General features: G+C 45.8%; 2 protein-coding genes across 2 annotated transcripts in view; one reads left to right on the top strand and one right to left on the bottom strand.

Annotated features, from left to right (window-relative positions):
- Positions 1-23894, bottom strand: part of LOC309525047 (uncharacterized protein) — a 274308-nt gene that overhangs the window by 13901 nt on the left and 236513 nt on the right. The window lies entirely within an intron of this gene.
- On the top strand, positions 456-11941 carry LOC309524580 (uncharacterized protein). Its single transcript, XM_082209251.1, has 6 exons — positions 456-918; positions 2591-3133; positions 3302-3404; positions 5527-5615; positions 6896-7118; positions 8484-11941. Exons 1-6 carry the CDS (start codon positions 502-504, stop codon positions 10937-10939), a joined length of 3831 nt encoding a protein of 1276 aa, XP_082065377.1. The 5' UTR covers positions 456-501; the 3' UTR covers positions 10940-11941.

Genomic DNA, 23894 nt, shown 5'->3' on the forward strand with positions numbered 1-23894 from the left:
TTTTTTGTTCTTAAAAAAACGTTTAGGGGTACTCTCATTTTGACTCAAGAAAATCACCATGTTGGGAAAAATGAATACAGTACAGTAAATGGACCAAAGTACAAAAGATTCACAAAATGTTTAGGGGGGTGCGTACCCTGAGTACCCCCAGAAAAAAAAGCACTGGGCATTGCCATTCAAATACTGTGCGTGCACACTGTCATGTGATCGATTATGTGGGGCGGGGCTTACCCCCCCTGCCCCCCAATTTCATTCAAGTTGAAATCCCTGGACCAACAGCAAGGGTTAAATGGCAGAGATGGATTCCTAGACAGGAAGGTAATTTTTTGGGGAGGGGGGTCTCCTCTAGAACAACAAGGCTCCTCCCTATCCTTCTTTGGAGAGGTGCTGGAGGTTGCAGAGAGCGGGGACAAAGGAGGTTTGCTAGGCTGCTGCTCCAGCCTCCGTTGGGCTTTGCAAGATTTTGCAGCAGCGGGGAGGAAAATTGCTCTCTTTCTGGCCATGTCGGGGGATGTCTTGAAGGATGATGTCAAACTGCAAGATCGACCCCAGCCAGTGCAGGCTGGGGGCGGCGAGGGATCCTGGGGAGGGATCCTGCGGTGGATCCTGGGTGAGGGGGGCACCCTCAGCTCAGAGGCGCAGCGCCAGCGTTTCAGGCAATCCCGCTACCGAGACCCCGAGGGACCCCGAGAGGTTTGCAGCCGACTCCACCACCTTTGCCGTCTGTGGCTGGAGCCAGAGAGACACACCAAGGCTCAGATCCTGGATTTAGTGGTCCTGGAGCAACTCCTGGCCGTCCTCCCTGCGGAGACAGAGAACTGGGTCAGGGAATGCGGAGCGGAGACCAGTTCCCAGGCGGTGGCCCTGGCAGAAGGCTTTCCCTGGAGTCAGGCAGAGGAGAAGCAAGGAGAGCAGCAGGTAAGAAGCATAGCATCCTAGAATTGTAGAGTTGGAAGGGACCACAAGAGGCATCTAGTCCAACCCCAGCCAACATGGTAAAAGGTAAAGGGACCCCTGACCATTAGGTCCAGTCGTGGCCGACTCGGGGGTTGCGGCGCTCATCTCACTTTATTGGCCGAGGGAGCTTCCGGGTCATGTGGCCAGCATGACTAAGCCGCTTCTGGCGAACCAGAGCAGCGCACGGAAACGCCGTTTACCTTCCCGCCAGAGCGGTACCTATTTATCTACTTGCACTTTGACGTGCTTTCAAACTGCTAGGTTGGCAGGAGCAGGGACCAAGCAACGGGAGCTCACCTCATCGCGGGGATTCAAACCGCTGACCTTCTGATCGGCAAGTCCTAGGCTCTGTGGTTTAACCCACAGCACCACCCACGTCCCTTTTGCCCAACATGGTACTTGAACCCATAACCCTGAAATTAAGAGTCTTTTGCTCTACCTACTGAGCTATCAATGAGGAGTTGTTGTTCTTGTCCTTTTTGTTCTTGTTGTTGTTATCATCATCATTAAAACTTATTAGTCGCTTGCCACATTGTTATTATTATTATTATTATTATTATTATCATTGAAATTTATTAGTTGCTTGTCACATTTTAAGTAGTAGTGGTAGTTTCTTGTCATCAAAGGTCTGCAAACGACTAACAGCAAAGAAAAATACACAGTACATAATACCATGGGAGGGGGGGAGAATGGGGGAACATATAATACATTAATATTTCCTATAGTGTTACATTTAATGCTCGCTATAATGAATTGAAAAAAACGTTTAAAAGTACTTTCCAAAAATACAGAGTCCTTTCTGTTGGGGATAATTCAGACTGAAATTCCCAGGTGTCAAAAGAAGTTATTTATGTATGCTACTACTGTGACCCTTGGGACGCTAAAACCTCAGCGCCTAGGACTTGCTGATCGCATGGTCGGCGGTTCGAATCCCCGCGGCGGGGTGAGCTCCCGTCTTTCGGTCCCAGCTCCTGCCCACCTAGCAGTTCAAAAGCACGTCAAAGCGCAAGTAGATTAATAGGTACCGCTTTATAGCGGGAAGGTAAACGGCGTTTCCGTGTGCTGCGCTGGTGCTGGCTCACCAGAGCAGCTTCGTCACGCTGGCCACGTGACCTGGAAGTGTCTCCGGACAGCGCTGGCTCCCGGCCTCTTAAGTGAGATGAGCACACAACCCTAGAGTCGGACACGACTGGCCCTTAGGGACAGGAGTCCCTTTACCTTTACTACTGTGGCCCATGTTTCGTTAGCCCAAAAATGGAAAATGAGCAAGGTCCCAACTAATGAAGAATGGCAACTTAAATGGAATACACACAGCTTGCAGACTTAACATATAGAATAAGAGAACAAGAAGAACATACGTTTAGAGAAGATTGGAAAATGTTTATTGAATATAAACACTTGAAAATGTTGGCAGCATTAAGATAATTTCAACAGTGTAAATAAGTTTTGGTGGATGTAATAATGGAATACTAAATAGTAAAGTTTTTGTAAAATATGCAGGGATTTATGATATGCAAAATGAACCATGGAAAGAGAAGAAGGGACGTCATTGATATTTTAAGGATGTTTAAATGAGTCTTTTAAATTGTAAAACAGAAAATTTCCCATTGGGCTCTCTGCTTTTTTTCTACAGGGGAAGGACTCGGTCACGATCTGGAATCTGATTGCAAAACACCACCTGGCCTCCAGACAGAATCTCGTGGAACTTTCAGGGGATACTTCGGCCATCTTGGGAGCCGCCTCAGATCACAAGTCCAAGATGGCCAAGCAAGACTCGGTTGGCTCTCAGGCAGGGGGAGAACCTAGTGCAACCCATGCTGGGAGCAGTGGCGGATCCTGGGAAAGGACCGCGCAGGAGATCCTGGATGAGGAATATGCCCTCAGCGTCGATGCACGGAGACAGCATTTCAGGGAGTTCCAGTACAGGGAAGCTGAGGGACCACGGGAAGTTTGCAGCCGACTCCACCATCTTTGCCACGAGTGGCTGAAGCCAGAGAGACACACCAAGGCTCAGATCCTGGACCTGGTGATCCTGGAGCAGTTCCTGGCTGTCCTCCCCCCAGAGATGGAGAACTGGGTCAGGGAATGTGGAGCAGAGACCAGCTCCCAGGTGGTGGCCCTGGCCGAAGGTTTCCTCCTGAGCCGGGCAGAGGACCGGAAGCAGGAAGGGCTGCAGGTGAGAGAGACGGTTTTCATCCTGATAGTTTTCAGGGGCTCAGAATATTCCCCATGTTCATTTTCTGGAAATCCTCGAAGGAAGGGACAACCCACCAAGGCCTGATTCTGCCCCATTCCTTCCCCAGTCCCTCTCTGTTTCTGATCTCTGCTGTTATTTCACCTACAGGACCTATTTTCGGAAGAGGCCGTGGACTTTGCTGAGGCAGAGAGGGATCCGTCAGACTCCAAGCAGATCAAACAGGAGGAAGGTAGAGGTGTCACATTACTGGGTAAGGCTTAGCGTGGCATCATTGCCCATCTTGGTCTTCTCTCTCAGGTATGCCTGAAATAAGCAGGCCTCGGTCCAGTATACCTGAAGGAGTGCCTCCACCCCCATCGTTCTGCCCGGACACTGAGGTCCAGCACCGAGGGCCTTCTGGCAGTTCCCTCACCGCGAGAAGCCAAGTTACAGGGAACCAGGCAGAAGGCCTTCTCAGTAGTGGCACCTGCCCTGTGGAACGCCCTTCCACCAGATGTCAAAGAGAAAAACAACTACCAGACTTTTAGAAGACATCCGAAGGCAGCCCTGTTTAGGGAAGCTTTTAATGTTTAATAGGTTATTGTATTTTAATATTCTGTTGGAAGCCGCCCAGAGTGGCTGGGGAAACCAGCCAGATGGGCAGGGTATAAATAATAAATTATTATTATTATTATTATTATTATTATTATTAATCTCAATCCCATGTTGGGGACAAGCTGATGGCAATAAAAAAACGCTGAGTTTCAACACTTAACTTCAACACTGGCTTGAAAGAGCCAAGCTTTTTATTCTTGTAAATCGTTCTGGGACTGTTATGGGAAGCAAGTAATAAATTCAATATACAGTGGTACCTTGGTTGTTGAACGTAATCCGTTCCGGAACACTGTTTGACTTCCAAAACGTTCGACAACCAAGGCACAAAGGGCAGTCTGCAAAGTCAATGGAGAAAATTGGAAAAAAAACCTCAGCAGAAGTCGTCTTCCGATGTGCATTAAAAAACGGAAGCATTTACTCCGGGTTTTTGGCGTTCGAAAACTGAAACGTTTGGCTTCAGAGAAAAATCGAGGTACCACTGTACTAGCTACCTAACCTGGGGGGGGGGAGAAAGGAAGGAAGGAAGGAAGGAAGGAAGGAAGGAAGGAAGGAAGGAGAAAGAGAGGGAGAGAGAGAAAGGAAGAAGAAAGAAATAGAAATTGAATTGAATTGAAATACAGTGGTGCCTCGCAAGACGAAAAGAATCCGTTCTGTGATTTTCTTCGTCTAGCGGTTTTTTCGTCTTGCGAAGCAAGCCCATTGACGGATTAGCGGATTAGCGCTATTAGCGGCTTTTAGCGTCTTATCAGCTTATCGGATCAGCTGATAAGCGGCTTAGCGGCTTAGAAAAAGGGGGGAGGGGGGGAAACCCGCAGGAACTCGCAAGACATTGTCGTCTTGCGAAGCAAGCCCATAGGAGATTCGTTTTGCGAAGCACCTCCAAAACGGAAAACTCTTTCGTCTAGCGAGTTTTCCGTCTTGCGAGGCATTCGTCTCGCGGGGCAACACTGTACTTTATTGCCACTTGTACAACTTGTATACAGTGAGGCAACGTTCCCTCCTGGTAGAAGGAGATCATCAAATGTTAACTGACATCGTTCTTCCGCAATACTCTGAGGAGATGGAGTCTCTGCTGGGCTTTCTTAACCACCTGGGTTGTATTGATTTTCCAAGTATGGTCTTCACTGAGATAAACTCCTAGGAACTTAAAGGAAGAGACTCTCTCCACATAGCCCTTCCTAATGTACAGCGGAAGGAAAGAAAGAAAGAAAGAAAGAAAGAAAGAAAGAAAGAGAAGGAAGGAAGGAAGGAAGGAAGGAAGGAAGGAAGGAAGGAAGGAAGGAAGGAAGGAAGGAAGGAAGAAAGAAAGAAAGAAAGAAAGAAAGAAAGAAAGAAAGAAAGAAAGAAAGAAAGAAAGAAAGAAAGAAACGAACCCTTGGGTATTTTTGCCCTCTTGCATGAAACTGAAATGCTTCAAGATTGAATCACTGCAATGCTAACTATGTGAGGCTTCCCTTACACTTAATTTGGAAACTTCAGTTAGTACAGAATGCTGCAGCATAGTTGCTGACAGGAGTTGTCGGCACATAACAGCCGTGCTCAAGGATCTGCGCCGCTTGCTCATTTGCTACCCAGCCAGATTCAAGGTGGTACTATTAGCATATAAAGTTTTTTTGACAGCTTGGGATCAGTTTGCTTGCAAGATACCAGTGGTGCCGTTCGGTTACACGGTTTTGGCCGTCCAAATGGGTGGTACTATTTTGGCTGCCCAGGAGCAGTTTGATTTGGAAATGCAAGGAATGGCAAGTAAATCTCCCCCCTTTTTGTGTCCCTCTCAGGAGATGGACGCAGCAGGATGCGGGCAATATGTTGCGGTTCGTTTCTTCCTTGCGGTGGAGTGGAAATTGCATCTGTGCGGCTGGATCAGGTAAATATAGGGATCGACCGAGAGCCTGAAATGGAAACCCAGGGTGCCTCTGGACCCGGAAGAATCTGCACCTTCCCTCTCTGCTTCCATCAAAGTTGTGTTCACAGAAACCAGTGTGAATGCCCATTCAGACAGCTTAAACCCTGAAGTGCAACACCCAGCTAAATAATTTTAAGTTTAGTCTTACCAGCGTACCCCTTCTTGGGCGAATATAATTTTGGGGTAGTTTGCATAAAACAATTTTATTTATTTATTTGAATTTGGGTACTGCCCTATACTCGTAGATCTTAGGGCTGTTCACAACATAAATCTTATATACATATACATATACATATACATATACATATACATACATATATATACATATATATATATACAGGTTTTGGTGTCTTCGGGTGTCTTCCCGTGTAAGAGTCGGGGTGTCTGTGCGACGTTTCGACGAGGTCTCACTCGTCATCTTCAGGCTGGTGCTTTCGGCTTCTTGTTACTGGAACAGAGCAGAGTCTGGTGTTTGAGTTCCTATAAATACTGTTGAGGGGTGTGGTGTATAGCCTCCAACGTTCTGGGCAGAGAGGAAGTTCCTAGATTAGTGTGCCTTTTCTTCTTTTGTTCCTTAATTACTTGAGGGATATCTTGAGTGATTTCATGAGTGATATTCTGAATACCACTGGGTGGGTCATTAAGTGTAGATTAGTTGCTAAAGCTTTCGTGTCTTGACCTCTTGAGCTTGTGAAGAGTTTTTCTGAGAAGATGGCTGTGCTGCATTTAGGTCAAGACAGCCATCTTCTCAGAAAAACTCTTCACAAGCTCAAGAGGTCAAGACACGAAAGCTTTAGCAACTAATCTACACTTAATGACCCACCCAGTGGTATTCAGAATATCACTCATGAAATCACCCAAGATATCCCTCAAGTAATTAAGGAACAAAAGAAGAAAAGGCACACTAATCTAGGAACTTCCTCTCTGCCCAGAACGTTGGAGGCTATACACCACACCCCTCAACAGTATTTATAGGAACTCAAACACCAGACTCTGCTCTGTTCCAGTAAGGATGGTGCCAGGCGAGTCTCCCTGGGGAGAGCATTCCACAAATGGGAGCTAAAAAATAAAAATGACAAGAAAATGAAATAAAAGTTTCTGCTGTGTGCCCTTTGAAACCCTTTCACATATCCCTGGTGGGTACGTGAGAGAAGAGAATGTATATTAGATCAATTTGTAAAGGGAATAGAATCGTGCCAAACAGCATGGTCCTAGATAAAGTTTATTTCCCCCCACCCCAGGTGACTTTTGAGGATGTGGCTGTATACTTCGCAGAGGAGGAGTGGAGACTGCTGGATCCAGACCAAAGGGTCCTGCACAAGGAAGTCATGGAGGAGAACTGGGGGGTTGTTGCTTCTCTGGAGCGACAAGACTCTGGTGACCCCCAGGCTTCAGGAGACCTTCATGCCACTCAGGCTGGGAGCAGTGAGGAATTCTGGGAAAGAACCGTGCAGAAGATCCTAGGTGAGGATCTCTCTTTTTAATTGGCTAAGACTCCTTTGTCTTTGTGGCTGATAAAATTAGTTGGCAGGTGCTAAATACACTGAACTTTGGCATGCAGAGTATGTCAACCGCGCACCTGTAGCAAATCGTACACAGAGAAATATTGGTAGAGAAATTATTATTATTATTATTATTATTATTATTATTATTATTATTAATTTATTTATACCCCACCCATCTGGCTGGGTTTCCCCAGCCACTCTGGGCAGCTTTCAACAGAATATTAAAATACAATAGTCTATTAAACATTAAAAGCTTCCCTAAACAGGGCTGCCTTCAGATGTCTTCTAAAAGTCTGGTAGTTGTTTCTCTCTTTGACATCTGGTGGGAGGGCGTTCCACAGGTTGGTGCCACCACCGAGAAGACCCTCTGCCTGGTTCCCTGTAACTTGGCTTCTCGCAGTGAGGGAACCGCCAGAAGGCCCTTGGAGCTGGACATCAGTGTCCAGGCAGAATGATGGAGGTGGAGACGCTCCTTCAGGAAGTTTCTCTGCCATAGCAAGAGCCCCAGATGGACCTACGCTAGTGGCCAAAATTGTGGAAACCTTTTGGGAAAAGAGTATTTTCGAGGTTTGATGGCTCATAACACCTGGTTGGCTCTCTAAACATTCATGCTCACTGGCTACATTCAAATGAAGGAAAGCTACTGCATAGCAACCTAAGCAAGTTGTGCTTCCTTTTTCTGGTTATTTGGCTATACAGTGGTACCTCGGGTTAAGAACTTAATTCGTTCTGGAGGTCCGTTCTTAACCTGAAACTCTTCTTAACCTGAAGCACCACTTTAGCTAATGGGGCCTCCTGCTGCCGCCACGCCGCCGCTGCGCGATTTCTGTTCTCATCCTGAAGCAAAGTTCTTAACCTGAGGTACTATTTCTGGGTTAGCGGAGTCTGTAACCTGAAGAGTCTGTAACCTGAAGCGTCTGTAACCTGCGGTACTACTGTAACTTATAGAATACAGATTATTGAACAAACTTTGTTGCATTACAGGCTTCATAAAATTATATTTCCATTGATATATAATGTTATGGTATTACTCCCCCCCAAAAAAAGTGGTGTTGTGAGCCATCAAACCTCATAAATACACTTTTTCCAAACGGTTTCCACAATTTTGTCCACTAGTGTGCAACATACATTGGTCATCTGTCATGGATGCTTTAGTTGAGGTTCCTGCGTTGAAAGAGGGCTGGACTAGATGGCCCTCAGAGTCCCTTCCAACTCTACAGTTCTGTGATTCTGTGAAATTTCATGTTAGAGATCATTAAAAAAAGATGCCAACAGTTTAAACCTCTTCTTTCCTTCTCACAAAGTATCCCTCTTGTTTCTCAAGGTGAAAAGCAGGATGGAGGAGAATCAAACATGGCGCTGTTGGAAAGTTATGGATGCAAAGAGGAGGAAGAACAGAGAGCAAGACCTGAGCTAAAACAGAAGAGCAGGAACGAATTCTCTGCTTCTCAGGAAGGTGACATCTGTGAGATCCCAGCTGAAGAGAACCTTAACAACAGAAAAGAAAGCAGTCAGTGTCCCGTGTGTGGCAAAATGTTCAAATGGAAATCGAGCCTTTATACCCACTCTAAGCTCCACACAGGGGAGAAGCCATTCAAGTGTTCTGAGTGTGGAAAGAGCTTCAGTCAGAAGTCAACCCTCACTACTCATCAAAGAATCCACACCGGGGTGAAACCATTTCAATGTTCCGAATGTGGAAAGAGCTACAGTAGAAATTCAAGCCTTACTGCTCATCAGAGAATCCACACAGGGGAGAAACCGTATATGTGCCCGGAGTGTGGAGAAAGCTTCAGTGAGAAGAGAAATCTCACTGTTCATCAAGGAACTCACACAGGGGGGAAGCCATTTCAGTGCTTGGATTGTGGAAAGAGCTTCAGTCAGATATCAAGTGTAAGCAGACATCAAAGAATACACACTGGTGAGAAACCCTATATATGCTCAGAGTGTGGGAAAAGCTTCAATCAGAAAAGAAATTTGACTGTTCATCAAGGAACTCATACAGGGGAGAAACTATTTAAATGCTCGGAGTGTGGAAAGAGCTTTAATAGGAGAGACCGGCTTATTTTACATAATAAAATCCACAGAGGGGAGAAACCATTTAAATGCTTGGAGTGCGGAAAGAGCTTCAATCAAAGCTCAAGCTTTACTTCACACCAAAGAATTCACACCGGGGAAAAACCTTTTAAATGCTTAGAGTGTGGAAAAAGCTTCCGTTGGCCTAGCGTCTTGACTTTACACCAACGAATTCACACAGATAAGAAACCGTATAGCTGCTTGGAGTGCGGAAAAAGCTTCAGGCAGAAGAGCAGTCTCACAGCGCACGAAGGAATCCATACTGGGCAGAAACCATTTAAATGTTTGGAGTGCGGAAAGAGCTTCAGTCAAAAGATTCACCTCACTTGCCATCAGGGAATGCACACAGGAGAGAAACCATTTAAATGCTTGAAATGTGGAAAGAGCTTTCGTTGGGCTACCTCTCTTACTTTACATCAGAGAACCCACACAAGGGAGAGACCGTACACATGCTTGGAGTGCGGAAAGAGCTTCAGTCAAAAAACCCATCTCACTTATCATCAAGGGACTCACACAGGGGAGAAACTATTTAAATGCCTGGAATGTGGAAAGAGCTTTTGCTGGGCTATTTCTCTTACTTTACACCAACAAATGCACACAGGGAAGAAAGCGTATACTTGCCTGAAGTGCGGAAAGAGCTTCAGGAAGAACTCCAACCTTAGATCACACCAAATAACTCACACAGCAGAGAAACCATTCAAATGCTTGGAGTGTGGAAAAAGTTTCCGTTGGAACAACTCTCTTACATTACATCAACGTGTTCACACCGGGGAGAAGCCATATGAGTGCTTGGAGTGTGGAAGGAGCTTCAATAGGAAATCCACCTTTATATTACATCAGAGAATCCACACAGGGGAGAAGCCCTTTAAATGCCCGGACTGTGGAAAGAGTTTTATTCGGAGAGACTCCCTCATTTCACATCAACACATCCACACAGGACAGAAGCCCTTTAAATGCTTGGAGTGCGGAAAGAGTTTCAATCACAGCTCAAGCTTCACTTTACACCAAAGAATTCACACAGGTGAGAGACCACATAAATGCTTGGAGTGTGGAAGGAGTTTTAACAGGAGTGGAACACTTAAATTACATCAAAGAATCCACACAGGGGAGAAACCTTTTAAATGTCTGGAGTGTGGAAAGAGCTATATTAGGAAAGACTCCCTTATTTTACATCAGAGAATCCACTCGGGGGGAAAGCCCTTTAGATGCCTGGAGTGTGGAAATAGCTTTATTAGAAAGGACTGCCTTATTTCACATCAGCATGTCCACACGGGGGAGAAGGCTTTTAAATGTTTAGCGTGTGGAAAGAGCTTCAATCACAGCTCAAGCTTCACCTTACACCAAAGACGTCACACCAGAGAGAGACCACATAAATGCTTGGAATGTGGAAAGAGCTTTAACAGGAAAGGGATCCTTAGATTACATCAGAGAATCCACACAGGGGAGAAACCTTTTAAATGCTTGGAGTGTGGAAAGAGCTATATTAGGAAAAGCTCCCTTGTTTCACATCAAAGCATTCACACAGTGGAGAAGCCATTTAAGTGCCTTGAGTGTGGGAAGAGCTTTAGTCAGAGAGATGCTTTTATTTCACATCAAAACATTCACACAGGTGAGAAACCCTTTAAATGCCTGGCGTGTGGAAAGAGCTATATTAGGGAAAGCTCCCTTATTTCACATCAGAGAATCCACACAGAGGAGAAACTTTGAATGTTTGGAGCGCAGAAAGAGCTTCAATCACGGGTCAAGCTTTTTATCACACCAAAGAATTCAAACGTGTGGAATACATAAAGAGCTTCAGGGAGAGCAGGGACCTCAGTAGATGTATGCTTAGACTGTAGCATGATTTGTCACCACAGAGACAGCCTTAGAAATCATCAGAGACCTCGCATAGAGGAGCAACTATATACGTACAGGCTTCGAATGTAGGAGTGTCATCTATGAGCAAGAAGAATAAAAGGGTCAAATCACATCGAAGAGTCCACCCAATGGTGAAACCACGAAACTGAAGTGTGGAAAGAAAATGTAAATAAATCTTCACACAGGGAGGAAGTGTCTAAAGAAAGAAGACTACAGCTTTTCTGACCAATCACACTTTTATAGCACACACAAACATGAGATTGACAGTATAAATGTTCAGATATCTACAATTCCAAACATGGTATGTGGGGGAAGTGATTAGGGCCATCATCTTAACTAGTACAATGTTGTAATTAGGCATTTTCCATGCCACATTTTGTGAATGAATCATGATGCAGTAGTCATAAGGGTCTTCACCATCATGGGGATAAATCACTCATAAGGAACTGTGGGATACTCGGCCGGGGGGTGGTGACTAAATGGGGCTTTGATAGAAGCTTATGAAGGTATGAATATTGGTGAGAGGGATAGAGGGAAAGTATCCTTCCTTTCAAGGGACACGGGTGGCGCTGTGGGTTAAAACCACAGAGCCTAGGGCTTGCCAATCAGAAGGTCAGCGGTTCGAATTCCCACGATGGGGTGAGCTCCCGTTGCTCAGTCCCTGCTCCTGCCAACCTAGCAGTTGGAAAGCACATCAAAGTGCAAGTAGATAAATAGGTACCACTCTGGCGGGAAGGTAAACATTTCCGTGCGCTGCTCTGGTTTGCCAGAAGCGGCTTAGTCATGCTGGCCACATGACCCAGAAGCTGTACGCCGGCTCCCTCGGCCAATAAAGCAAGATGAGCGCCGCAACCCCAGAGTCGTCCGTTGTGTTGTGTACAAAAAGCAAGTTTCACTTGATATTGACATGATTATATAGATTGCTGCTCAGAATGGCATATGGGGAAATGTTACCTTTCTGTTAAGAAACGGGTTTTAAGAATATGAGGTTTGATATATATGATTAAATTCTCAAAGATAAGGGAAGCGAACTTAACACTTATTGGGGGTTTTTAAACAAAGTTTGGATGATTCTATTCAATCTCTGTGTTGAAATGTGGAGTTTATTATGTGTTAGATGGAGTTCAAGATGCAGCACAACAGTATTTGGTTTTCAGAATATTACAGGGCAACTGTTGTAAATATTAATTGTTTGATATACACTCCATTTTTTACTATTTTTTTAAATTGAATTTATAGACTGCCCCATACCTGCAGGTTTCAGGGCGATTCACATAAAAGATCACAATATATAAAATAAAAATACAAACAATAACCTAATAACACCCCACCCCCAGGAGAGCCACATTTTAAAAGGGCATAGGATGTCAATCAAATCAACCAAAGGCTTGGTTAAAAAGGAGCGTTTTTGCCTGGTGCCTAAAGGTGTATAAGGAAGGCGCCAGGCAAACTTTCCTGGGGAGAGTTACAGATGGGTAGCCGTGTTGGTCTGCCATAGTCCAAATAAAAAAATTCCTTCCTGTAGCACCTTAAAGACCAACTAAGTTAGTTCTTGGTATAAGCTTTCGTGTGTGTATCTGAAGAAGTGTGCATGCACACGAAAGCTTATACCAAGAACTAACTTAGTTGGTCTTTAAGGTGCTACAGGAAGGAATTTTCCTGGGGAGAGCATTCCATAGACAGGGAGCCACTGCAGAGAAGGCCCTGTTCTCGTGATCTGTGTAATATGCTCAAAGCATCTTGCTCTGGTGAGCAACCTGGCCACTGAAATCTGTACTAGCTGAAGTTTCCAAACCGTCTTCAGAGGCAGCCCTACATATAACACATTGCAGCAATCTAACCTTGAAGTTACCAGCGCATAGACAACAGTAGTTAGGCTATCCCTGTCCAGATAGGGGTGTAGCTGGGCTACTAGCCAAAGATGATGAAAGGCACTCCAGGTCATCTGAGCCTCGAGCAACAGCAAAGGATCCAGGATTACCCCCAAGCTATGAACCTGCTCCTCCAGAGGAAGTGTAACCCCATCAAGAGCAGGCAAGCTTCCAGCCATCTGCTCTAGGGAACCTGTCGAGTTGCAGCTCGGCATCCAAAGAAAAATCAGTCTCACACCATGATAGGTTCCGAAATATGGCTGCTCTTAGGGCTAATGCAGCACAGCTTTTATTGTGTGAAATCAGAAAGATACAAAATACAAGCAAGCAATTTGTTCTAAGCCAGAAGATAAGGACCTTCGCACTAGCATCAGGCCATGCTACGTTAGCCAATCATATAGGACAGCACGAGCTGTTCACGCGCTGTTCATGCTCCAAGGATGCTTCTAGCTATGAAATCACCCTGCAACAATAAGAACTTTGCTCATGCTCTCATGTACAAGCAATCATTTTCCCACATGTCCCCTTTTCTTGTTTATATTATTAGAGGAAAAGAGGGACCATCATTCCAAATCGTACACTTCATTGCCTAAGCGTCTACACTTTGCAACATAAATTCCTCTTGTAACCCCTGTGGTGGGCCGTGGTCGGTACCACCATGCAGTGCATTGGGAAATCAAAGAGGGTATACATTGAATGCAACAACACACCATGATGAAGCCAGCAATACATGCAATTACAATCAATAATATTTTTCTTAACCATAATCCATTAGGCAACTGTCAGGGCTGCTACCCAGTCCCAGCTCACATAGGACCACGCTACCAGCGTTCACGTTATACAGGTTCCATTTTCAAACTGCAATGTGCAGCCCTACGTCTTCTATGTCAGGCCGGCGAAGATCCGTCTGAGTTTCCGCCTCTAGCACACCAGCTTAATACCCTAGCCTTGCTCCATCTCCTGCGCCTCTCCTTAACGTCTCTGGGTCCTTCTGCCTGGGGTTTCCCCCTGCTCTCCCCCCTTGCTCTGACCGCTGGCGCTCCCTTCTGGGAATCCCCGGACTCACTGGACAGGCTCGGGGATCTCGGGTCGTCATCCCCACTCATCCCTCCTTCGTATTCCTCCCCCTCGCTCTCTGTTTCCTCCCTTCTCTGCGTCTCTGCTCCTGAACCCCTGACAGCAACCAAGAAAATAAGCAATCCCATGGATCAAAACCTTCAGGTGGATTCAAAGGATTATGGGCTATCATTTGTTCCATATAATCAATAGTAGCAGAGATATTGGTCGATTGATCAGTTATATACATACAGCAATGAGAATGAATTAAGGCACAAATTCCACCTTTAGAAGCAAGGATCACATCTAAAGCATAATGATGTTGAAGAACTACATTTCTTATTTCTGATATTTCTTTGTTAATAGCTTTTTTAAAATCATTTTTCTCAGCAGCTAAAAGGCACTAGCCAAGCATATTTTTTTCGCTTCAAGCATATTCCACTTGCTGTAACCAAAAAGATTGCAACAAGGTCGAGAACAGAGCCCATTGTCGCAGGCCTTGCTAAAGAACCATATTGCAACTTTCTGTCCGGGAACCATGCCAAAGCACAAAAATGAAACAAACTGGAACACATTGAAATTCCCTCACCCCCTCCCTTGCCAAGAGTCCACAATAGTGCCAAGACAGCCCTCTGTACATGTTCAGGGGAACACATCATAGGGCAGGACTCCTGAGGGAGGAGAAAAAAAAATATCTGGGGGGTAAAATCCAAGTGATGTCAATAAGGATGAGAATGGTAAATTAGTCCAATGGCTGTTTCTGAGCAACCTGTGTGATATTTCGTAGCTCGATTATTGGCATGTAAAAACCACAATCCAGAAGAAGTCACACAACCATTTCTGCAGATACAGGAGCCCATTTGCTGTAAATAAGTCTGATGTATTGCTCCTTGTACTTCTGAGTCAAAAGTCCAAGCCCAACGAAACGTGATGACACAGATGGGATGGTTGCTATTAGGAGGCAAAACTGTAATGATGTTTGGTGGTTGAAGTGGCTTCCCAGGGAAAAGGGGGGCCAATGCAGTAGGGGTGAAGATGGCCTTTCAGCGTGCCAAGAAACACTGGAACAGCTGTGGAAGAGCCTCTTCCATTGCAGAGGTGATTGTGATCTTGTCCGCTGGATCCTTATGTCCTTTAAGGGCAGAAAATAGTGGAGACAAAGTAGAGGTGGGCAGGTCCAAATAACTCTTTATCCAATTCAGCTGTCCAAGGATTTGTTGTAAATCCACCAGTCTAAGATAACCAGGAAACTGTAGTTGAGGTGTAACTGGAATGGCTGCAGATGCTGTCAGCTTGTGTCCCAGGTACGTAATAGGTAAAGTCCGCTGGATTTTTTCTTTAGCCACTGTCAATCCAACAGGTTGTAGCCTTTGCAGGATTTTGGGACACGGCGGAGGACAAGGCCGTGGCTAGCAGGCTGTGGCTAGCAGTGCCCACTGACTGGCAGGCTTTAAGCATATCAGCAATGGCTATATTTGATGTTGCCATTAGAAGGCGCAGCTCTTGCGTACAGTGCTCATTTGCAGTATCAAACACAAGCTGGCGTACAATCGGTTCTTGTGCTGCCAGGTCCTGAACTTGCCACTTGAAGGTATTATACAACCGATCAACAAATTGTCCATAGAGCTTTGCAGGGCCCTGTCTGACGCTCCCCAATCGGCCATTGCGCTCAGTCATGTCATCAGGGACAGAGGCCAAAGCCTCGTGAGCTGAGGCTGTGGTGGCTGCCCAATACATAGGATCAAGGACCAACTGTTGGGCAATAGGAAGAAAATTTCCTCCTCCCGTCAGCCCATCGAGAACATCGGTTTGGCTCAGCATGACGGGGGCTGAGGGTGCAGGAGCAATCACAGGAAAGAGATTTGGAGTATCAGAATCAAAAGGCAGCAACGGAGCGGTGGCACAGAGAGATCTTTGAAGAGGAATTGTAGGAGCGGTGCCAAATGCCTTGGGTGGAGGAGGTAGAAGAGCGGGGGGTGCTGCAGAATTTGAAGGATGCAGGGGAGTGACAGGAGGAGCCGAAGGGAAAATGTCCGGCGGTTTAGGAGGTAGGTTTGAGGCAGGCAAAGCAGGAGCGGGGAGGGCGGGCGAAGAAGCTGTTGCAGCAGCCAGAAGAATGTTTGAAGGAGTTAAACACGACATAGCTTTGTAGACGTTACTCCAGGCATGCAAAACCTTGACATCAATCTGAGGATGATTTTGAAAGAAGTGTCCAATTTTTTTCCAATCGTCTAACTCCCAATTTCCATCCTGGGGGAACCAGGGGCAGTGAGTGTCCAGGGCTTTTATAAGGGACTTAAGGTCAGCTTTCCGAACAGCAAGGTTGTTACTGGCCAAAAGGAATTTAAGGTCTTTAAAAATTTTTTTCTGTGGTGCAGAGAGAGACTTTCCCATGATTGCAAGAGTTGCAAAAAGAGCAGGGAGCACTTACCGGAGGGATCCTTAGAAGGATGAGGGAGGCGCCTTTTTGCCCTGTCCGGGCGGAAGTAAGTGCTGATAAGTCCGTAACGTAGTCCAGAATCACATTCACACGGGAGCTCTCACCAGGGATCCACTACGTGGATGAACGACGCGTCTGCAGCCCTTGCCAGGCGAGGTGAGGCTGAACGTTGTTTAACAGCATGAAATCCAAAAGAAATCACACGGGAGCACTCACCAGGGATCCACTACGTGGATGAACGACGTGTTGGTGAGTGCTGAATAATGAAAAACAACGTGAAATCCGAAGGCAGTCACACGGGGCACCAATTGTCGAGTTGCAGCTCGGCATCCAAAGAAAAATCAGTCTCACACCATGATAGGTTCCGAAATATGGCTGCTCTTAGGGCTAATGCAGCACAGCTTTTATTGTGTGAAATCAGAAAGATACAAAATACAAGCAAGCAATTTGTTCTAAGCCAGAAGATAAGGACCTTCGCACTAGCATCAGGCCATGCTACGTTAGCCAATCATATAGGACAGCACGAGCTGTTCACGCGCTGTTCATGCTCCAAGGATGCTTCTAGCTATGAAATCACCCTGCAACAATAAGAACTTTGCTCATGCTCTCATGTACAAGCAATCATTTTCCCACAGGAACCACCCACTAACTGAGCCTCACTCTTATCTGGATTGAGCTTCAGTTTGTTGGCTCTCATCCAGTCCATTACGAAGACACTGGTCCAGCACTTCCACTGCCTCACCTGCAGATAGAAAGGAGAAATAGAGCTGTGTCATCAGCACACTGCTGATGACATACTCCGAAACTCCAAGCTTTTGCATACTTGTTGATCATGGGTATCTTATTGATATTCTCCTTTTCTGAGATACAATAGCTGTCTTCAAATATCTAAAAGTCTGTCACATGGAAGATGGAGCAAGCTTGTTTTCTGCTCCAGAGAGCAGGACCAGAACAAATTATTTCACGTTACAAGAAAGGAAGAAGAGGAGGAGTTTGGATTTGATATCCCGCTTTATCACCACCCTAAGAAGTCTCAAAGCGACTAACATTCTCCTTTCCCTTCTTCCCCCACAACAAACACTCTGTGAGGTGAGTGGGGCTGAGAGACTTCAGAGAAGTGTGACTGGCCCAAGGTCACCCAGCAGCTGCATGTGGAGGAGCGGGGAAGCGAACCCGGTTCCCCAGATTACGAGACTATCGCTCTTAACCACTATATCAGGAAGAACTTTAGTTGAGATTCCTGCATTGCAGGGGGTGAGACTAGATGACCCTCGGGGTCCCTTCCAACTCTACAATTCTATGGTTCTGTGGTTCCCAGGAAATGCATAAAAAACACAATAATAAACAAAATTAAGGATTAGACGAATTCATGGTCTCCCAGTAGCTCTTATCCATGATAAATGGAACCAAATAGATTATGATCAAAAGGGAGGCAACAGCACAATACAGTACAGTTATTGAAAATTATATATGATTTATCATGGCTAGGAGGAATAGCTTGGCTTCTGTTGTTCATGCTCTCCTCCTTTCTGGCCTACTGTAATGAGCTCCCCTTGAAGATTATCAGAAATCTGAAGCTAGTGCAGAATTATTTATTGTATTTATTTATTACATATTTATTCTGCCCTTCATCTGAAGATCTTGGGGCAGTTCACAGCATAAAAGTACAAAACAAAAACACAAAATACAGAATAAAAACAAGAACATATCCATAAGCCGCACCTCCCAAAAACATATTTAAATGACATAGAATGTCAATCAGCCATAGGTCTGGTTGAAGAACGGCGTTTTCTGCCTGGCCCCTAAAAGTATATAATGAAGGTGCCAGTTGAGCATTCCTCAAGCGGGGAGCCACCACAGAAAAGGCCTGTTCTTGTGTTGCCACCCTTTGGGCGTCTCATGGAGGCGCATGAAGAAAGGCCTCAGCGGATGGTCTCAGGGTTTGGGTCAGTTCATATGAGAAGTGGTCCTTGAGGTATTGAGGTCTCAAGCCACAAAGCCCTGATATTGCCAACTTCCTGCTTCCCTTGTAAAGAAGAGTAGCTCTGCTGCTCCTGAGCCACTGGAGGAGCTTATAGGCGTGTGTTTTTCAGCCTGGGGTCCCCAGATGTTGCTGGACTACAACTCCCATCACCCCCAAGTCTCCGGGAACCAAGCCATATGAGGAACGGTTGAAGGAGCTGGGTATGTTTACCCTGGAGGAGACAGAGGAGATATGATAGCCACTTTCAAATATCTAAAAGGCTGTGTACAAATAATAAATTGTTGTTGTGCAGATGGAGCCTAAGTTTCGTTAATTCTTTATGTTTGCATTGTTTTCGTATGTGAACTGCCTTGAGTTTTTAACAGAAATGCAAAGTGGACATTCCTTTCTTTTCCATTTCATTTCATTTCTCTTCCCAACCCTCACTTCTGCTTAAGTGCTTAAAGGCCACTTATATCCACGAAAGCTTTAAACTTGAATTAAAAGGAAACCAGGAGAAACATACACACATGCCAGAAGAAACCAATAATTTAATATAATGGTTTATTGTAACAAATGGCGACTTAGATTAGAGCATTTAAACAAAACTGAAAGGCTATGTTACTACTGTCTGTAAAGCAGCCTTCATCAACCTGGTGCAAAACATGGGTTTTGTAGTATAGTTGCCATCGGCACAACTGGTGGTCAAGGATGGTGGGTTTTGTACTCCCAAGAAACCTGGAAAGCACCAGGCTAGCAAAGGCTAATGTGAAGGAAGAGGGTGACAGTACTTGCCAGCATAGTCATAGGATCCCCAAATATCCTGGGTTGTATTCAACTAAGTGCTCCTCAGAGTAGACCCACTGAGATTAATGAATAGGGGTCCTTTACCTACTTTAATCTTTCAATGGCTACTGGCAATGATGGAAGCTGAGCACTGCCTTCACAGCTGGGGGCAGCAACGCTGCTGAATGCCAATTTCTGGAAACTGCAGGAGGGGAGAATGCTCTTGTATTCGGTTACTGCTTGCCAGTTTCCCCACAAGAATCTGGCTGGCCACCTTGAGAACAGGATGCTGATCCTGGCCTGATCCAGCAGCCAGGCTTTCCTTACGTTCTTGCTGTGGGATGTGAAACAGAAGTACAGCATCCCTAAAGTGGACATAAAAGGGGATGTCTGCACCAGCCAGTTGGAACTTTCTCTTAGGCTGGGGCAGACTTCCTCTGCATGTGACTAAAGGTGGGCGTAACCTCACCTGCTCAGGTGACAAAAGAGCAAGACTGGTCATCCATCTCTCTCTCTCTCTGACAATATCCATCGAAGAAGCAACATCTGCTTAGCCTAACATGCTCTCTTGGTTTCCAAAGGGGCTATCTCCTTAAAGGATAGTTTCCAGGTATATTACTTTTCTAACTTAAGTCTGCTTTCTGGGATCCAATTGTGAACAGAATGTGTGAGTAAACTCTTTTTATACTTTTATAGAAGACTGTGTCATGTCTTATCTTTTTATGAGGGACTACATGGGGAATTGGGACGCGGGTGGCGCTGTGGGTAAAAGCCTCAGCGCCTAGGGCTTGCCGATCGAAAGGTCGGCGGTTCGAATCCCCGCGGCGGGGTGCGCTCCCGCTGCTCGGTCCCAGCGCCTGCCAACCTAGCAGTTCGAAAGCACCCCCGGGTGCAAGTAGATAAATAGGTACCGCTTACCAGCGGGAAGGTAAACGGCGTTCCGTGTGCTGCGCTGGCTCGCCAGATGCAGCTTTGTCACGCTGGCCACGTGACCCGGAAGTGTCTCCGGACAGCGCTGGCCCCTGGCCTCTTGAGTGAGATGGGCACACAAACCCCAGAGTCTGTCAAGACTGGCCCGTTCGGGCAGGGGTACCTTTACCTTTACATGGGGAATTATCAACAAAACTTATTTTAGAGACTTTAGCGAGCCTGAGCAAATGCATCCGCTGTGCAAGTTTTAAAAGGGGAATGTTACTCTGCTAAACTGTATAAATTGTTAACACAAGTTGGAAAGGATATAATCAAACAATATAGCCTCTCCTGCATCCCTGAACATTCCCACACTTGCTTCCAACACTTCTACATGAAATTCCCGTGCAGATTCTCCGATGTGGTGTTAGGCCTGTTCCGGCCAAAGCTTTTTCCACACCTCGAGCATCCGTACCGTTTCTCCTGTGTGGCTCCTCTCGTGGGCACGGAGGCTCGAGTTCTGACTGAACTTTTTCCCACATATCAAGCACTTGTAGGGCTTCTCCCCTGTGTGGACCCTCTGGTGCCTAGCAAGGTCCCCGTTCCTCCGGAAGTAGTTCCCGCACTGCAAGCACTGAAATGGCTTCTCCCCCGTGTGGCTTCTCTGATGTGAAAGGAGGTTCGTGCTGTTGACGTAGTTCTTCCCGCACTCGGCGCATTTAAAGGGCTGCTCCCCTGTGTGCAGCCTCTGATGGTTCCTAAGGTTCCACTTGTGGCGGAAATTTATGCCGCACTCGGAGCAGGCGTAGGGTTTCTCCCCGGTGTGGATCCTTTGGTGCCGTGTGAGGTCCGTGTTCTTGATGAAGCTCTTTCCACACTCGGAGCATCTGAACGGTTTTTCTCCCGTGTGGATTTTCTGATGGGAATGGAGGTTGATTTTCTGAGTGAAGCTCTTTCCGCACTCGGAGCACTGAAACGGCTTCTCCCCTATGTGGATTCTCTGGTGGGTCCTGAGGCTCGAATGCCCACTGAAGTTCTTCCCACACTCCAAGCAGTGAAACACTTTCTCCTCTAGGAGGACTCTCTTACGGGTCTTGAGTTCTGAACGGTGGCTTAAGCCCTTTCCGTACTCGGAGCACTGAAGTGGTTTCTCCAGTGTTTGCATTCTCCGTTGAACATTAAAACTTGGTTTCAAACCGAAGGTCTTCTTGCACACAGGATGCCTATTCCTTTCTTTTCCTTCCGCCATTTTGTCTTGGGTTGGGATTTCCTGGAAGTCACAGGGTTGATAAACCACAGAACTTTTCCTTCCCTTCTGTTTTGCTTCCGTTTTCCGCCTCCACTCTTTCCTCTCTCTGCTTCTGTCTCTTTTCAGTGACGCGCCACACAGTTCTTGCTCAGTCTCACTCTTCCACGTGAGTCTATCACATGCTGGAAAAGAGAAGTGGCACAATGTAGTAAGGCTACAAGAGAGTAAGGGAATTAGTTTACAGCTGTAAGACAACAGACACACCTTTTCATAATCCACTACATTGTGTTGAGGATGTTAATAATAATAATAATAATAATAATAATAATAATAATAATAAATTTATACCCCAGCCACTCTGGGCGGCTCCCAAAGAATATTAAAAACACAATAAAACAACAAACATTAAAAACTTCCCTAAACAGGGCTGCCATCAAATGTCTTCTAAAAGTCAGATAGTTGTTTATTTCCTTGACATCTGGCGGGAGGGCGTTCTACATGGTGGGCGCCACTACTGAGAAGGCCCTCTGCCTGGTTCCCTGTAACCTCACTTCTCGCAAGGAGGGAACCGCCATAAGGCCCTCGGCGCTGGACCTCAGTGTCCGGGCTGAACAGTGGGGGTGGAGATGCTCCTTCAGGTATACTGGGGCTGAGGCCGTTTAGGGCTTTAGAGGTCAGCACCAGCACTTTGAATTGTGCTCGGAAACATATTATTTGTTTCCTAATGTTTACAGTCTGCTTCTGACCCCGGAGGTGAAAAAGGAGGAAAGCTTACACAGAGAAGACACGTTCCAAAAGTTCTCTTCCGTGACTTCCCTGTGCAGGTCTCTCTGATACGGATCCAGCACTGCCAGCTCCTCCTCATTGAAGTACACAGTCACGTCCTCAAAGGTCACCAGGCCCTAGAAGACATAGGGTTCAAACAGGCAACAAGTCATGCTTCTTCCCCTTCTACTTACTGCAAGTAAGTCAGTAAAAGTGGGGCAGCCAAGCAGGCGTTTCTCCGCAGGAGGATTTAAGCCGCCCGACCTCAACTTCCATCAGCTCCAGCTACCATGGCCAATAGTCAGGGATGATGGGAGTTGGGAGTCCAGCTGGAGGGTCGCCAGATCCCACCCTCAGATCAATCCGATTTCTTAAATTTATAGCCCAGACTTCTTCCCCAAACAGCCCAGGGCAGCAAGCAGCAAATGATAAAGCAGTAAAAACGTCTTAGAAACTGGGAAAGCTTTCAGCTTGAAAGGCTTGTTGGAAGTCCTGAAAGTCGGCTATAATGGAGGAAATTACACATTGATGTAGGATTTAGACAAGGCTTGGAGCCACCAGGTGCTTTTTATCTGATTTGGACTGCCTCTCCCCAATCTGGGCCCTGTGATCGTCCTCTGAGGCCCTTCTCTGTGCGCCCCCTCTCCACAAGGGGCCCAGAGGGTGGCAACACGAGAACGGGCCTTTTCCGTGGTGGCTCCCTCTCTGGACACAACTTGTTTCCTTTCACAGCTTGAGCTTTGATACTTAGCCCAAATACAAATGTATTACAAGCAGCCCCCCCATTTAGGCGGGGGGTTACATTCTGAGGCACCGTGCGTGGTGGCAAAATTTCATTTAATTGAAACCCATTGAAAAAGCCTGCAAGCACCTCATTCCGCCCTTCCAGTGACATCTTCATGACATTTATCACTTCCAGGTTGGCGCAATGCACGTATACTCAGCTATGTACATATTGAATACGTGTTAATGGGGGGCTGCCTGTCATCTTATATGCCATTTTATTTTTATTATATGTTTTGCTTTTTAAAAATATTGTTTAATCATTTTTTCGATACAAACATCAACCGCAAAAGACACATACAACAATAACAATAATAACACAATTTGACAAATTCAGATTTGAATACACTGATATACCTATGACTACACCTTTTTAAACAGTATTTTATCTCCTCCACCTACTTCCCACCACTATCCGCCTTATCGCTTAAATATGCGTTCCAGATTTCTTCACATTTATCTATTCTTATTTTGCGTCGACATGCAATTCATTCGTATGTAACTAATCTGTCCATATTATCAATCCATGTGCTCAGTGGATCTTTTTGCGGCTCTTCCAATTCATCAAAACAAGTTTTTTTGCTTCTAATATATATGTTTATGTTTTGCTCTTTATATGCTGTCAAATGCTGTTTTGCATGTTTCTTGTACAAATAAAAGTGAAGAAAAGTAAATAAAGATTACCCCCCCAAAGAGAGAGAGAGAGAGAGAGAGAGAGAGAGAGAGAGAGAGAGAGAGAGAAAAGAAAGTCTTTAAAGAAGCTGCATTATACTGAGTCTACACTGACCGGCAGAGGCCCTCCAGGGTTTCTGGAGTCTCCCAGCTCTACATGGAGATGCTGGGAACTGAACCCAAGAACTTGTGCATAGAAAGCAGATGTTCTGCAACAGAGCTATGGAGCTTGCAATCTCCTCAGTGGGCAAATTGACAGAAGCAAAGGTGATGGTTCAGGCCCAGGAAGATGAGGAGAGGACAGAGACCTG

The sequence above is a fragment of the Podarcis vaucheri genome (assembly GCF_965113315.1).
Source record: "Podarcis vaucheri genome assembly, chromosome: 2".
NCBI lineage: Eukaryota > Metazoa > Chordata > Lepidosauria > Squamata > Lacertidae > Podarcis > Podarcis vaucheri.